Source organism: Passer montanus, unplaced genomic scaffold (genome assembly GCF_014805655.1).
Source record: "Passer montanus isolate IOZ18808 unplaced genomic scaffold, ASM1480565v1 scaffold8, whole genome shotgun sequence".
NCBI lineage: Eukaryota > Metazoa > Chordata > Aves > Passeriformes > Passeridae > Passer > Passer montanus.
The window spans coordinates 10,026,606-10,043,274 of NW_024373256.1; the positions used below are offsets into that span (position 1 = coordinate 10,026,606).

At 39.6% G+C, this 16,669-nt stretch overlaps 1 protein-coding gene across 1 annotated transcript in view; it reads left to right on the plus strand.

Moving 5' to 3' along the window:
* LOC120513072 overlaps nucleotides 1–16,669 on the plus strand; it is a 73,584-nt gene continuing 56,915 nt past the window's right edge. Inside the window, exons 1-12 of the mRNA XM_039732052.1 lie at nucleotides 1–45; nucleotides 669–829; nucleotides 1,823–1,893; nucleotides 3,885–4,050; nucleotides 4,618–4,755; nucleotides 5,680–5,869; nucleotides 6,989–7,116; nucleotides 12,189–12,292; nucleotides 13,758–13,923; nucleotides 14,161–14,343; nucleotides 15,045–15,197; nucleotides 16,492–16,636. Coding sequence (XP_039587986.1) covers nucleotides 818–829; nucleotides 1,823–1,893; nucleotides 3,885–4,050; nucleotides 4,618–4,755; nucleotides 5,680–5,869; nucleotides 6,989–7,116; nucleotides 12,189–12,292; nucleotides 13,758–13,923; nucleotides 14,161–14,343; nucleotides 15,045–15,197; nucleotides 16,492–16,636 — 1,456 coding nt within the window. The 5' untranslated portion in view covers nucleotides 1–45; nucleotides 669–817. The remainder of the gene's footprint in view (nucleotides 46–668; nucleotides 830–1,822; nucleotides 1,894–3,884; nucleotides 4,051–4,617; nucleotides 4,756–5,679; nucleotides 5,870–6,988; nucleotides 7,117–12,188; nucleotides 12,293–13,757; nucleotides 13,924–14,160; nucleotides 14,344–15,044; nucleotides 15,198–16,491; nucleotides 16,637–16,669) is intronic.

The window sequence follows — 16,669 nt, forward strand, 5'->3', positions numbered from 1 at the left end:
CAGAGAGGTTAAGTTATGGAGCTTCCTGTTCTGCAGAATGTGCAGGTGAGTAAAACAAGATGAAGAAAGAGGAATTTGAAAACTTGCACAGGGATATTGTGTTCTGAGGAGAGTGATACTTATCTCTGAGTGATCAGCATTCGTGGAAGTAGCAGAGAAGTTCCACCAAGGTTTACCAGGCCCACACCTGCCTGAAGTTTGCATTCTGTGAACTCTGAAAAACTCCTAATTATTAGAGCTGAGCAAAGGAATAAACCAGTGTGGGAGTAAGCTCAGTCATAGGCATGAAGAGCAGATCTATTTCATCTTGCTGTGGTGAAGGTCCTGCTCTGCTGCTCTCTGAAAGGTGTCAAAAGAGCATCATGCTGTAAATTCATCACATTTCCGCTCTGCCCTTGGAAATTAAATTCTTGCCTTGAAGAAAATTGTGAGGTTATGTGCTTGGGAGAGGGGAAGTCTTTTCACCCACCCTACGGGAGCTATGGCTGGCACACAGGGTGTTTTCAGAAACCCAGTTCTTTCAGTTGAAAGTCCAGGTGGGAAGGGAACAATCTGAATATCCATCCCTTTACTTATCTGATTTCTGTGGCTGAAAGATTAAAAGATAGAAAAAAAATAGAGAGAAAGAGAAGTTTAAAAAACACCTCCCTTTTTTGTTTATTTCCTAGGACACAGTGCATCATACTTCCCCAAAAGAGCTAGATACAGCTACAGGTATTCAGCAGCCACCAACACATTCCTGCAGGGAAATAGTTACAAAAGCAGTGGCATCTCTCTGGAGTGCACAGTGATCATTGAAGTATTGGGGAATTGCCAGATGGTTTTGAAAGTAAGTATTGTTATAATTGCTTGACTGATTGAGATGAGCTGATGTGGAATCTTATCTTTCTTTGGGATTATTGCTACATTTCAAGCATTTGTTTTTCTTGTAATTAAAAGTCAGTTCAGTTCTGGATCTCATAATTAGAGTTGGAGTATTGCTTTGATGCAATACAACTTGAAATTAGGTATTTGGCAGTTTTAAAAGGTAGATTAAGCAAATAATTGTTTTCTTTTCTAAGTGACACAACAGTTTCATGGTTTTGTTTTATGAAGTGCAGAATTGGAGTTAAAGACAGTCCTTGAAAGGAACTTAGTTTACTTTAAACCACTTTCATATCTGTAGTAATAATTTTTAAAAAGCTAACATTTTAAAGAGAACTTGAGAAACTTGTATAATGTGCTGGATTGGTGCCATTCCTAGCCCAGTGTAAAATTCAGTCTTGGAGCACTCCATTCATCACAACAGGAGATCTGTCTCAGTGACAGCAGCAACAGGGCAGTTTCAAACTGCAGAGCTTCTCCTAGGGTTAGCCCTGTGGCAGGCCAGGTGGAGAACTACAGTGCTTTAGAACTACAGGGCAGCAAGGAAAATCAGTTCTCAGCTGTCTGGGTTTTCCTTCAGGTTAACAGAGGGGATAATTCACTGGTTTTGCTGGGGGGTTGACATGTGTCCACTAAATACACACACAAGGCCAACAAAGAAGAGCACAGTTATCCCTGTCCTAGCACATGGATAAAAATTAACTGGTTAGTGATTTGATGGTAAAAGGGATATAACAGTGCTGTATAAAATGTGTTTAATAGTGAATGAAACTTCTTCATAGAAGAACTTTCTGGAAATTGCCTCAGATATGCCACCTGAAGATAGGCCAAATGCAGTTCTGTTGCAACACTGAACCTTTGTTCATAGTCTGTGATGTTTGGTGTGGATATCCTGATGTGATAAATCCACAAGTTCTTCTTGACAATGAAATGTATTGCCTATAATCTTTGCTCCTAGGTGCAAGATGTACAGATTAAGAAAAGTTTTGCATCCAGAGAGGAGTCTCTGATGGAAATGGACAGTCTAAGGTAGAAAACCTTCTAATTGGTCTGTTTTTTGGGGTTTTTGAAAACTATATGGCCTAGCAGCAGCTTGACTGGATGCTGTTCACTCTGCTTCATACTCTTCTTAGTTTTAAGGGTATTGGTTGTTTTGTTTTGGTTTTTTTTTTTTTTTTAGAAGAGGATCCAGATATGAGCACCATAACCAAAAGTGAGACAATGAGAGGCATTTGGTCCAATTTTTCTTCAGTGTACCTTTCATCCCTTTGTATGTAAAACCATTTGGATGGTAGACAGTTCAAATTATTTTGAGTACAAATCACCAGGCCTCTAGCAGCACGTGTGGATCACAGCTCTCAGAGCTGCAGATATTACTTCTACAGGCTCTAGAGTACTGCAGTACATTTCAGAAGGTCTTGGTTTAGAAGATTATCATAAGGCAAAATGTGGGGTTTTTTTCTTCCAAGGTATTTATATTTCATTTATTTGTCCAATGAGATTTTCTTCCTTTCCTGTTTTTGGGTTTAGTAGCTCATTCATAACATATGTCAGTGTTTCTCATTGACTTGCCAAGGTATAGTCTCTAGTGTAGATGGCCATACAAAAAGATCTCAAACTGTGGAAATCTGGCATTTTCCCAGAGAACTGATGGATCTTGTGTCATCAAAAAAAAGGCAGTTCTGTTGTCTGATTAAGCTCAGCCTTGTAATCTTCCTCTTTGTCCTGCCACTTGGATTCTCAGCCTTTAAACAACACTGAGAGCTGAGGTAATTGACTCAATTCAAGGGGTCAAAAAGAGCAAGCTTGGGGTAAATGCATTGCTTTTTATATTCATCAGGAAGAACTTTGTGTTCTCTCTATGGGCAGTGGTATCAGAGCTCAAATGAGTGTACAGGCACATCTTCTGCGAAATTATTTGCAAGATTTTCATAGCAGTAAGAGCAGTTGTGTATTGTTCTTTGCAGAGAAGCCAAAAAAGAGAGGTAGCAAAGAAAGCATTCAGTCAAGCTTGGCTATTCAGAATAATTATTCAGACAAGTGAGCCTTATTAGCATTTGCCTCAGCCTATTGTGAATATACAGTAGTCTAGCTTGTCCTCTGAACATGCATGTAATTTCCACAGATAGTAGCAAAAACAGGCTCAGTTGCCTGGGAGTTCAGAAACCCTTATCTTATATGCGCAGTCTCTTCTGGAAGGACTTTATCCAGATGTTGTGTATTGAAGTTTTGTCTCTTACTCTGTGACTGATTGACTAGATGAATAGTAGTGCCCCAGTTAATGTGCAGATGAACTGTCTAGCTCCCTGTTTGGGAGCTGACCACTGGGCTACAATAAAACTCTTCCTTTGGATGGTTTGTTTTTCCCCATTTAGAGAGAAAATATATGATTAAAGTATGTTACTTTAGGAGTGAAAATCAATGTTAAAAAGTGATCCCTTGGAAAGGTAGAAAACACTGTACACTCAGTCTGGGATAGTAAAAGCCATTAGGAAGTGTACTAACAGCAAAGATTGGGGAATAAGTTTGGAATAGAGTCTGAGTATTTACACCTAGCAGAGCAGGAAGATATGGGTTAATTGGGAAGCAATTGTTCTTGTGTGCATCACAGCTGAAGAGGCATGGTGCAGTTACTTTGCAATTCAGACATGCCTACCAAAGCTAAAGGCACCCTGAATAATAAAATGGAATTTCTCTCTTAATTAAACAAGAATCATTGCCATTAAGTACATTTACTCGTAAATAATTTGCCAGGACTGCTTTTATTAAGTGTTGCAGTTATGTTGAGGATGCTATAATTACCTTGAGCGGATTTGTTTTTAGGGTTTCACAGGGTTTTTTTAAGGACTCCTTGGGTTAAGCTGAGTTTATGAAGAATAGAGGCTCGCTGTAAAGAACAGAGGTACAGAGTGAGACAGATCCATTGTGGAAGAACAATTCTGTTGAGGAAAATCCAAGTCTAATGTCATAAATTGACTCGCACTCTTTGAAGCAAGAAATGACAAACCTTTTTATCACAGGGAAATACTAGAACAGCATCCTCTTCATTTTTCTTTCCATGATGGGAAAGTTCTGAAGCTCTGTCCTGTGAGGAGTGAACAGACCTGGGCACTGAACATCAAACGAGGTATTCTCAGTGTCCTGCAGACAGCCCCAGGACTCCCTGCTGCTGCTGTTGTTGAGGAGGTGAGACTGTCAGTCATGCTCTGAGGTGACTCCTAGCTCTTGTACATGTTAAGTCTACTCCACTTGTAAATAAATAAAGAGTTATGCTACTTGGTTCAGCAGACAGTGGCAGTCATCTGATTGTTTCTTGTAGCGAATGTTCTAAAATTATCTCAGGCTGTTGCTGTGTGTCAGTGCTTAAAGAGATGTTCTGCAGTAGGGCTTGGCACACCCATAATTGTAATTGAAGTTACTCTGCCTAGTAATGCTCTTCTGAATTTATGCTTCCCTTCATGCCCACAAAATTTTAAATGGAGAAGCATATGTCTGTATTTATCTTCAGAATAACACAGTGAAATTAAACAAACTAACAGAGCCTAGCTACTATAAGCTTCACCAAGGTCTTTAAAATTATTTGCCTTTTCATGGCTTTTGAGGCAAAACTGGTCTTCTGCAACAGAGAATTTAGATCTTTGTTGTTATTACAAAAAAAATTAATAATTAATACTAATTGCAATAACCTACACTATCTATCTCCTTGTATTTTCTGTGTGCATGTGTGACTCAACAGTGCGTGTTTGTTACTAGGTGGATGTCCTGGGAGTATGCCCAACCAGGTATCAGCGAAAGGGTCCCGTTCTTGTAAAGACAAGGGACCTAAACCTCTGCTCCCATCGCTCTTCTGGTTTGACTTCTGTGCAGTCTGTTGTTCTTCCTCATGTGTCAGTAAGTTTTGGAGAATGACACTGCCTCTTGCTTTTGACTCATTTGAAGAGAGTGTCTGCCCAAAGTTTTTGAGTTTTTAGCAAAGAAATGGTGAATATTATTTTCCGTGTAATGTCTGTTATTCACAGACTTTAATGCAAATTTGCATTGTAACTGATGAATGTTACAGTATAAATGCAAGAGGTTGTTGGGTACCTGGATTAAACTCTCATTAAAATAAGTTACAGAGGTAAACTGCAAATAGTCTGTGGAAGGGAAGAATTGAGAGATAAGAAAAAATACATTAGAAAAAGAAAGTTATTATTTGTAGAAAACTTTGGAAATATAGAAGATTTTCTAAATGCCAGACTTGCAACTTTCCACTGTTGACAGAAAATACAGTCAATGTTTGTATCTTGTACTATTTTTATTAGGTGAGTATCACCTGTTATCACCTGTTTCTTGTATTGTAGTAGCTATTCATAATTTACCAGATTTTTGCTTTTTTTCTACCTTGCTGACCAAAAATACCTGATTAACTTTGAGGCTTTGTGAATTGAAATGAATTGACACCATTTGATGCTGACAGTTAATAGCAGTTTTTTTCAGTGATGAAAAAGTAGGCTAAAATAAGGCTGGGCACTGTCAGAGGTGTAGACAAGAGACTTCCCACTACCCCAGAACTGGAACCCTCTGTGAAGTTGGGAGAGGAAAGCTTGGGTAGGCTGACACAGGTCATCAAGAATATTCCTAGTTTTTTCAGTGATGAAAAACTAGGCTAAAATAAGGAGTGCATAAACCTCCACAGGCTGGGCACTGTGGAGGTGTAGACAAGAGACTTCCCACTGTCCCAGAAGTGGAACCCTCTGTGAAGCTGGGAGAGGAAAGCTTGGGTAGGCTGACACAGGTCATCAAGAATATTCCTGAAGTATCTGTTTTTCTCAGTCTGACCAGCAGATTCTGTCCTCCCAGCTGGAATGTGTCCAGAGCATTAGGGATGGGGTCCTGGAGGAGGCCAGATGTACCGAGTCCGACCGCGTGACGCTGTTCCCTCAGCAGGGCAGCGGGGCAGAGACACAGACACTGTCTGCACTCAGGCTCGTGCAAGTGGAAACAGAGACACTCTACAACAAAGGTGACTATGCTTCTGCTAAAGTAAAGTAAATTTATTTCCTAGAAAAATATTGTGACTTTGTCTTGCCTGTGAGAACTCTTTGCACCCATGATTTTCACCTTTAATGTATTAAACTGCTTTAAAGTGGATGTTTTTACAGGCTGGGCTGAGCTGTTCCTTTTTTGGGGGCTTGGGCCTTACATAACAAAACTGTGTGGACCTCCAAAACTGGGTAGGTTTCCAAAAATGACAGTCTGTAGCAGCTAGCTCCCCTTTATCTACTTTACATACTTCATGCCCTTCTGTGTCGAGCATCAGCCTTCCCAGGTCTGTGGACAATTCCTGGTTTTTATGTGAATGGAGCCTAAATAATTGCAAGTCCTAATGGAGCTAAGGACATGCCATGTCTGAGAACTGTTTTAATTTTTGCTCCTTCTTTGCTCTATGTGTTTCTTCTTAGGAAAATGATTTCACCGAAGTCAACAGGTGCCTTTCCTGAGGAATGATTTCAAAGTTCAACTATAAATATTGAGGAACATGATTTTTTGTATGTTTCTAAATAGTTGTTTGGTTCTTTTTTAAAAGGAATCCCCAAATGCCCAGGACACTTTGTTTGCAATTATTCCAATATAAGATGATAGCATTCTTCCTCAGGAAGATGTTCAGAGCCAAGCCATCTATTTTAATTTGTACCTAGATCTCCTGTTCACTTTTTGGGTAGTTAAGTGTGAGTCTGATGATTAGATGACATTGGAAAAGGTGATGAATGGAAAGTAGCAGGGCCGTACTAAGGGATGGATGGGTGAAAATAGGGCTTTTTTATGTGTATCTTTGTCTTGTTTCTTTGACTCTTTATTTTGGGTCACACTTATGACCCAACTTTATTCTGTTGTATTCTTAAATTCAAGCTGACTGCACTCATATTAATATTCATACAGAGAGAAATAATTCTTGTTTCTTTGACTCTTTCTTTTGGGTCACACTTGTGTTTATTCTGTTGTGTTCTTAAATTCAAGCTGACTGCACTCATATTAATACTTACACAGGGAGAAACTGTGTAAGAGAGAAATTTTCCCCTTGGAAAGCAAATGACCACCAATCACCAGAGATGTGATTTTTCCTTTATGTTCCTTGTTCCAGGGGACTCTGAGGATCTGTATGTGACCAGCATTCTCTATGAAAGGGAGGTAACTAAGAGGGAGGTCACTGGTGCAGAAGTGACTGAACTGGTGTGGAAGCTTTGCTTAGCACACAGTGCAAGTTATGAGGTAAGCTGTACAGCCTCTGCTTCCTTGGGAAGCTCTTTGTGGGCTGAGAATTCTCCTGCACAGATAAGAGGTGACCAGGAGAGCAGCAATTTTGAAATAATGAAGCCTTCCATTGTTTTGGACATTTTAAAATGTGGAATTAGAAAAGAGAAAATGCTTTGAAATGTCATGTTCTTACATAAGCAGTAAATCACACTGAGGGAGTTAACACATCCTGTAGCCCCCTGAATATTAGGCAAAAGCAATTTTGAACTATATTCTAAATTAATCTGAAAGAAAATGTCCCAAATTTTTGTTTTGCTGTGAAAAAACAAAAGCATATAAAGTATCTGGTTTGGGTTGTCACTGGCAGTTTTGATACTTTATTTATACAAAACACATCTTTTACAGCTTTAGTGTGTAATACTACCCCAGTAGTGCTGTACTCTCCATGTTCATTGGAGTTCTGCCATCCTTATATTGCCTCATCCCTTCAAAACTGTTTGCACATGAAGCCCTTTCCTCTTGGTCGTGGCTGGTGGGCTCCTTGTGCTTCTGATGAACTCTAACAACCACTGTGTTTTCTGGGGATGCTGCTTGGGTCCAGAGGGAATCTCTGCCCCCTTGACATTTTCATTGGTGAATGCTGCTAAGATGGGGTGGATCTTCTGGTCATGTGGAACAGGTAGTGGCTTAAGTATTTTTTATGATCACCATCATTCTAGGTGAGTGTGGCTGCCTGTCTCCTTAGCTCACTTGGGTGTTGTATTTTTTGTTGATACTGGCAGCAGCTGAATCAGTCAGTAATTGTCTCTGTGTTTGAAATGAACATCCCTATCTCTGAAAGTCAGAGGTTATCAAGAACACCTGTTATGTACAAGACAGAAGGATCAACAGATGATGGTGCTTAATCACTGTTCACCTGAGATCAGCTGAGGGCAAACAGAGGACACTTCATATCCCTTCATTGTGCTTCAAATAGAGTGGTTCTTGCTAGTAGTGAAGCTCCTACAGAGAAAAATAAGGGAAAAAATGTAAACATGAAAACAGAAGAAAACTCTCTTAAGTAATTTTTGGTCAGGATATTGCTAAAAAACAAGTATGGTCTAATGGGAGAGGCCCTAAACAGGGCATTGGTACCTCCATGAATTTGGCAGTGATAAGTTTAGTCAGCTCATTGCTGACTCTGTCCTCTGAGGTTCTTGTCGGATTGTTTGTACTTTGGAGCAATGTTATTTTCTGTGCAGAGAGGCTGAGATCTCTCCTGTAAATGCACATAGGTACAAGTGATGTTAACAAAAAGCTTGAGACCCAGCATGGAAGTCCCTCACCTTCCTTTGTTTAGATTAAGTCCCATGTCAAAGAACAGAAGCTCTTCCTGTCTTTCCCCTGGGCTGGACACTGATACTGAGGGATGGAGGAGAGGCTTTATGGGGACTGGAGAAACATGCAGTGCTGGATTGCAGCTCTGCAGTGATATCCTGGGTGTGTTCACCTTTCTCTTAGTGTCCCCTGTGATTCATGAGCACAGGTAGGTGTTCATGTTTTGTGTGTGAGACTTCAGGGCAAGGCACAGGGTGGAGCAGGATAAGTCACAGCTGCTGAAACCAGCACCTTCAATCAGCTGTGATAAATTCCAGCCCCAGACCTTACTCCCAGCCTGTTAAATGGTGATCATAGCTGACCTGACTAAAGGCTGGGCATGGGGCTGTGGAGAAAGTAGCTGATGGCTTCTGCGAGTGTTGCAATATTTGGGATAGGCTTCTGTCTGAGTTATAAGCAGGTCTGCCATCTCTTTTAGCTGCATGCTATGGAGACTGGGGCTGTGGAGGGCTATGAGATCCATACAATAATGGTTGGTGCTAATATAGCAGAAGAGCAGGCCTTCCTCATGGGGAAGGATAATGCTTGATTCCATGTGATTGTCAGTGTACAGCAGTATGAAATGGCATTTAGGCACAGACTAGAGGGTCACATACTGCCTGGAAAACGTTGAAGAAAGAAATTACTGCAGGAGACCTGAGCAACTTTGTCTAAATCTTACCTTCTGTGGAACACTCTTAATTCAATGTCTTTGAAAGAATGGTAGATCATTTTTCCCAGTGACAGTGGGATGTCTCTTCTGCCTCCAGAAAGGCCTACTGGCTTCATGTGTGGGAAATTTGTTTTTTAAATCACTAAGATTAGCACAAGTGGCTGCTGTCTGTGCCACTGCCTAAAGGAGAAGTGAATTATTCATCATGTGCCTGTCCCAGCAGAGAGTTTGATTGGTTGTCAACCATTTTCACTGTTTCAGGGTGTTCTTTCTGTGTGACCAGACATTTCAAAGAGAATCTTTATCATCCCTCATTTCAACCAATGAAATGTCCTTTGAGCCAAGAAAGAAGTTATGGGAATGCCCACAGTGTTGCTTGGGAGACAGCTGCACTGTTATGCATGTAGAGCTTGTTTGTCCCTTTATTGTTTGACTCTGAATGAGGTGAGATTATGCATTTCTTTCAAGACACAAAACCAAGAATAAATGGAAGGGAAACTCTCCAGCTCTGGGGAAAACAGTGAAGGGATGAGAAAATGGAGGTGGAGATGGTGTCATTTCCAAGGAAGCAAAGTTGTTGTTTAATTTTTTAATGCTATTATGAGACAAGATTGAGTTTCAATGCGGATGTAGATTAACTAATGGACCATTAAGTGAACAAGCTGCCTGCTGACAAAGAATGGAAAAAGGGATGGGGAGAAGGGACCCTCTCTTGAGAGAGGCTGGAGAGAAGCCTGTCACACCACTTCTGCTGGGGCTGCATTTCCAGTCACTGGCTGGGTTTTGGTGCTTGGTCAGTAGCTCTGGTGAATGTGGCTGTGTATGCACTGAGCAAGGTGGGCAAGAGTATGTCAGATTTGCTTTGCCTTGCTCCTAGATCCCAGTCTGACCCAAAAAAGTTTACTCTCAGGGCATGGGCTTTCATTTTTGGTTGGTTTTGATTTTTAGGGATTTTTTTTTCTTGTAGGGTATTCTAATTGCTTGCTTTTACCTAGTTTCTTTTTTTTTTTTTTTTTTTTTAAGTTTACTCTCAGGGCATGAGCTTTCATTTTTTGGTTGGTTTTAATTTTTAGGGATTTTTTTTTTCTTGTAGGGCATTCTAAAAGCATTGCTTGCTTTTACATAGTTTCTTTTTTTTTTAAATATGGCAGATCTGCAGGTAGAAGGATAATCAAGCTTCTATGGAGAATAAAAGCCAGGCTTTCTTATGTTTCTTCCAGAAGTGGGAGCAGGAGTCAGATTTGAATGTAGTTTGTTATTATTATGCTACAAAGAGAGAAATTTGTAATGACAGCTCAATTTCAGTGCAGCCAACATTAAAAAATGAAAACAGCCCACCTGGTCAGACAGTTCATTCTAAAGATGTATTATTAGAGAGTAAAAATAGCTGCTTCTCTGCAAAATTTTGCATGGAGTTATTAGATGAGAGCTTGTCTAGTCAGCAGGTATGAAGCAGAATGAAGTCAGTTTGCAGTCTAAAATTGTATCACATGAAAGTACATCAGTCTGGCAGTTTTATCTTGACCTATGCTGCAGCTCCAGCTGATGGGTTACTTGGGCTCAGCATGAACTGCACACACAGCTCTGTGTGAGGAGTCTGTGAGGATCCTCTGCCCCCCCAATATTAGTCAATAGCTCCATAGTGTCCAGGCTTGGAATTTCTTTTTAAAAGAGACCTCAGTGATAATGAGGGGATGGAATGGAATAGAAGGGAATGCATGTGGATCTATCTGAATTCTGGGCGTGGAATTATAAATGCTAACAGAATTAATACATAGGTGGGGTTTCACATACGAGAACAGGCTTTAATTTGATGAAATTCTATATTATTTCTAACAATAATATAAATCCCAAAAGAATAAAACCATAAATTATATCTATATTGGATCTGTCAAATTACTCCCTCAGCCTATCAAACAAAACCGTGAGAAATTACTCAGACTTCTTACTGAAAGACAGCTTCTTGTTACTGAAAATGGCTTGGCAGTCCTAAATTAAAATTGAATGCTGGCACTGGGTTATTCCATGTTTTCATTGTTTTTGGGAGTAGGTCCTGGAAGGAAGGTCAGAAAGTCAAAGTAGGCCTGTCCCCAAACCTTTGGAAATGTGACTTAGTGAAATTAGACTTTGTTTGTATGATTTTTACGTAAAGAAAAATGTTTTCTTTGGAACCATAAATTTAGTCCTATGTCTAAGCCTTTCACATCTGAGGTGAATAAAGCATTGAAGTGAATCTGACATGGATGGTGTTTAAAACTTACATATTATAAATTCAGTTAACATGAACATACAAGATATTGTATTGAACATTCTGCTATTTTTTTCAAGTAATGAGACCTATCTTCTTTCTTGAACTTTGGATCAGGTCTCAGAGGAATACATCTGTGTGCTATTTAGCATTTAAAATGCCAGGTAAAATAGCTGCTGTATGATGTAGCAACTCTTAGTGAGAGAGAACAGCTCTTCTGCCTCTGTTTCCAGCTAGTCCTGTGCTGCCTGCAGAGGTGAAGGCAGTTCTGCCTAGGCTTTTCCCCAGTAAGATGGAAAAATTTCTCACAGCCCAAGTGTTCTCAAGTGAAACTTCTAAGTGTTGCCCAAACCTCAGTTAAATGATCTTTCACATAAACCTAAGATTAATACACAGTTAGCTTGACCATTGTTTCATTTGTGTCAAAGCTATGTCAGCAGTTCTGGTCATAAATCAGGATCTTGCCGTACAAACTCAGAGAAGATTGACTCTCTCTTCTGGATTGTAACCACACTGCTGCCTTTTGGTTTATTATTCATTTGTATGCCAGTGGTATGTGTGGTGGTCACTGAGGACTGTTGTCTGAATGACTGACTGGCATCCAAAGCAAAAGCCCTTCCCCATATATGTTTGTAGTCTGGGCAGAAAAGCAAATGAGGAAGGAATGTAAGGACACAGGGAAGAAAGGAGGGTTCAGTCTCAAGTTACATTGTAAATTAATGGAAATGCCAGCATAACCTCTTGTGCTCTGTTCTCTTAAACTGGTTTCTGCACAGCAGGAATATTACAGCTGTGGTTGTGCACTTACAGACTGCAGACCTTTTCATGGCTCTCGTGTTTGAGCTTCGACACCTTTCTCTTGAGGCCTTAAGAGCACTATGGCAAAGATCATCATTTAAGTGCAGAGACAATTGGTAAGTCTCCTTTAGTAATTGCAGTCAAAAATATACAGGAAAGAAATATTTTGCAAATATTTAAGTGTTTTAAATCTGTGCCCAAATGTTGGATTTAAATTTGGAACATTTTAAAGGAATAATTTGTATTGCAGATCTTGTTTCTGTAATAGGATGACATTCTCTCCTCACTGAATGAATGTTATGTACAAAATAGACTTACCTATTCCCACAGCCAGATTTCCTGTTTCCAAAGCAATGTGAATGGGAAACCTGAGTCATGGCTTGGATGGAAATCAGTTCTGCTGCTTTTAAACTTATGTTGCCATTTGTTATGAAAAAGCTGACCTGGTTCTGTACCTTCAATGCCCTTAATAGTTGTGGTGCAGAGGAGACAGATGTTAGGCTGGAAGTATGGATGTGGTGGAGCTGCATCTTTCAGTAGCTGCTCGATCTCAGGAAGGTTTATGTCAGTTGTAGAACTGTGGCTTTGAAGATCAAGACCCTACTCCTCTGCAGTCAGGAATAGTTCTGATCCAATGGTTTGAGACTTATCAGAAATACAAATCTAGTGTTATTAAAATCAGTACATTTTTCTCCCTTCATAAAATTGAAAATAATGAAACAATTATTTTACGTAGTTTCAGTACAAAATGTCATCAGCCTATTTGAAATTAATGCCAAGATTTATGTTTGCAACACTATCTTTACTTGATGCAAAAGGGGCAAATTTTGTTTTGAGTTAGGTTTATTCTCATCCTTTAATATTCTTCAGTATTAGATAGTAATTAAACTACTCTGGCTCTTTTATATTACCTATAGACTAATTTTACTCAGAATATGGTTATTAAATTTAGGAGTGAAAGAGAATCCCATGCAGATTACATTCTGATGTTTTTACTCCATCTAGTTTAACTGCTTTCTAGTTAATACAAAAGTGTCCTTCCATCAGTACAGGAGGTAGGTACAGAATATTTACAGAGGGACTCTTAAGATCTGAAATACGTATTGTCTGTCATGCTGATGTTTGCTTTCCCCTTAGATAAGGTCTAAAAGAGCTCAGGAAATAAAAGCTAGTCAATTCAGTTTTAATATTTTAATTTTTTACTGCTGTTACAGGTGAAATGAAAGGTAAAAACCACCTTAATAAAAAGTCAGTGCTTTAAGGTACCTCAGTCTTTAGAAGTCAAACCTGGGATATGATGTGGCTCAATTCTCAGAGAAAGCAACTGAATATTTTCTTGAAAATCTGGTTAGGTACTATTCTTGAAACACCAATGCGCTTCCATCGCATCCTGTCTGAAACATATTTCTATAAGGCCACTATACCAGAAGTTAATATTGATTTCTGTGGAATCTGGAATTTGCTAAGCTACTGGACTTTTATTTACTTTGAAAGAAGCCCAGTCTCAATGGACTTGTTATGTGATTCTGAAGTATATTGGTCATTTTAGGGTTTTTTTTGTACTTTTTTCTTGTGTTGCAGGCAACCATTAATAGATGCTCTCCCATCTTGTGCCACAGAGGCATGTGTTGTCCTAATGAAAGACCTCATAGCTTCTGAAGAAGTTGAGGAAGACAAAGTAGAATATTTCTTCTGGTCATTAGCATTCATTCCTAATCCCACCTTGGGCATGATTGAATCTCTTGCTGTGAGTGGATGTTGTTTTATCTTTTTTAATTTGTAATTAATCTAGATGGCTCATAATTTTTATGTTTTACAGTAACAGTCTTTTTCACAGATTTATACAAAGCTCTGTCCAGGTAATTTTGTTGAGGTTCAATTTGAGTATGTAAATATTTTGATACTTTTATAATCTGTGGTATATCACAATAGTAATTCTCACTGCTTTTCTGAAACACCTTGTTCCTTTTCTGGTTGTTTACAGCCTTTGCTGAAGTCACCTAGAGCAAGCCAGAGCTGCTTCTTGGGAGTAACTGCTCTTATACACAGGTTTTGTTCAGCTCACAGCTCCTGTGGTGTTGTACCTGCTGTGCAGAGTGTGATGAGGACTCTTGGGAAGTTTTTGGGAGGAAACTGTACCGTGCAAGATTCAGAACATCTCAGCAAGGTATTGGTTGAACAGAGACACATGAAATAGGGCTTTACTTTTCTGTTCCCTTTATGATATAGAACTTGGTGAAAATGGTATTCATTGGATTTCCAGAAGCTTAGTAAATGAATATGCCTTGCTAGGAATGAGCTGATAAAGTTTTGTACTACAATAAGTGGAACCTATCAGTATGGGTGGTTTTGTGTGTGGAAATAAAGAAAAGCCTTGGGTTTCCTGATGACGCGGACTTCATACCATTGAGCAATATGAAGAACACATATCTGTTGACAAATTATTATTTTAATTTAATTATTGTGTCCAGAACTCTGTTGAGTCACTAAAATGTCAAAATATCTGTGATCAAATGGGACAAAAAATCAAAGTACTTGAAAAACCTTTCCAGTACATAAAATTTGTGACCTTTGCTTTTCTGTTGCAATGTAGGCTTTTAAAAAATGTTTTTGTATTCCTCCAGGTCTAAGGCAGGTTCAATGTTTTAATGCCACATGGCATTAGAATAGAACTGTGGTCCATATTTGTCTTGTCCTCTCAGTAAGGCCAGGGTATAGGTGGTACAATAGGGGCTGCAGTAAACTCCCCAAATCGCCAGTAATCATTTTAAACAGGTGTTTGCACAGAAAATGCTAGTGCCATGAAATTCAATGTACAGCTGCCAGCACTTGGAGAGCTTTCTGTTCTACCTTGCTTTGCATTTCCAGATGCAGCTGGTGTTGAAAGCCATTGGAAATGCGGGACTGGCAGCGGCTTCGCTGGCTCCTGCTCTGAGCTCGTGCGCTGCCCTGAGGAGCCATCCCATGGAAATCCGCCTCGCTGCTGTCCAGGCCTTCCGGCGCGTTCCCTGCGCGGCCACGGTGAGTCATTTACTGTCACAGGTGACTGATGGCTTCCTGCCACTGCCACACATTTGGGACTTGGAATAGTTACAAAACACACAAATGGATAAGGAAGAAGAGTAGGCATGTTCCAGCAAAGCCCTTCTGCTGTTGGAGGAGAGGGTAGAACCACCCAGATGAGCAATCCTATAAGGAGCTTTGCTGCAGTTGAGGTAACACATCCAGTGACTGAGGCAGTGTTTGGGACTTCTTAAGTAGGCTCTTCTGGTGGGTGCCTTCTGTCTGCAGGGGCTATGGCTGAGAACCCACAGGACTTGATTTTTCCCATAGTCTGTTTCACTGTTTAATTCTCTAAAACATAAAATATTAATGTGAGAAGCTTGTTGTGATTTGCAATACACTGCCATAATTAGAACATTTTGTTAGATGTTTAATGGAAGAAAGTTCAAGACTTGTTTATCTCTAATACCTTGATACTTAGAAGAATGGCAAAGCCAGGAGTGCTGGCCTGGGTAAAGCTGACAGTCCTGCTCCAGAAAAATAAGAAGTTCCACATGGACTTGCACTTGGAGAAGCACCTTTCTATGGCTTTTTAAAATTTAATTTCAGCATGGATTGGTGTGATTCCCTTATTCTGCAGTTATGAAGCTTGGCGTTGCTTATTGGATGTATTCAAAGTATCAAGTCTATATGTTGTCATATACCACATCACTGTCTAGCAAATGAACTGCTGAATTGGGTGGACTGAGGCTGTTAAATGCTAATAAAAATGTTTGTACTATTACTCACCAGTTTCTTAATTCCTGGCAGTTCACAAAAAATGTTATCTTGGTTGATACTGGGGAAATATTGAGCAGAATAAATTTGTTGCTGGCCTGCTCTTTGATTGAGACCAAAAGTACTGATTTTAATAGCTTATGAACAAAACCCTGGCCATTGTTGTCTGTGTACTGGCTGTAGCACATTAGAGATACAACAGACAGGTCTCCCATATGGTGGAATAAAACCATCCTTAGCAATTGTGCTGGCAGGGGAGGCTCTGTGTTGCAGAGTCCTTTATAGATTTGTCTGTATATGTTTCACGGTCATAATGACAGTTTGTTCAGGAAATTTGTGGATGAGGTACTGTAGACAATGTATAAATACAAATGTATCCATGTTACACAAAGTGACTTTTCCAGGTATAAGGCAATAGCTATAAATATAGCAATAGCTCTTTGAGAACAAAAAACCCACCAGGACCTGAAAGTGCACAAGGTGTTCCAGGGGAGTGAATCGTAATTGTCTTTATCTTTTTGTATTTTTCTCTTAGAATGCTATATTAGTTCAGCTGTACCAAGAAACCAGCGAAGATGTGGAAATAAGAATTGCTGCTTATTATATAGCAATGAAATGTCCACATGAAGAGTTATTTAAACAAGTACAAAAAACTTTGCTGAAAGAGACATCCAGCCAAGGTCAGCCAAGCATCTCCTGAAGTCTTACATGTT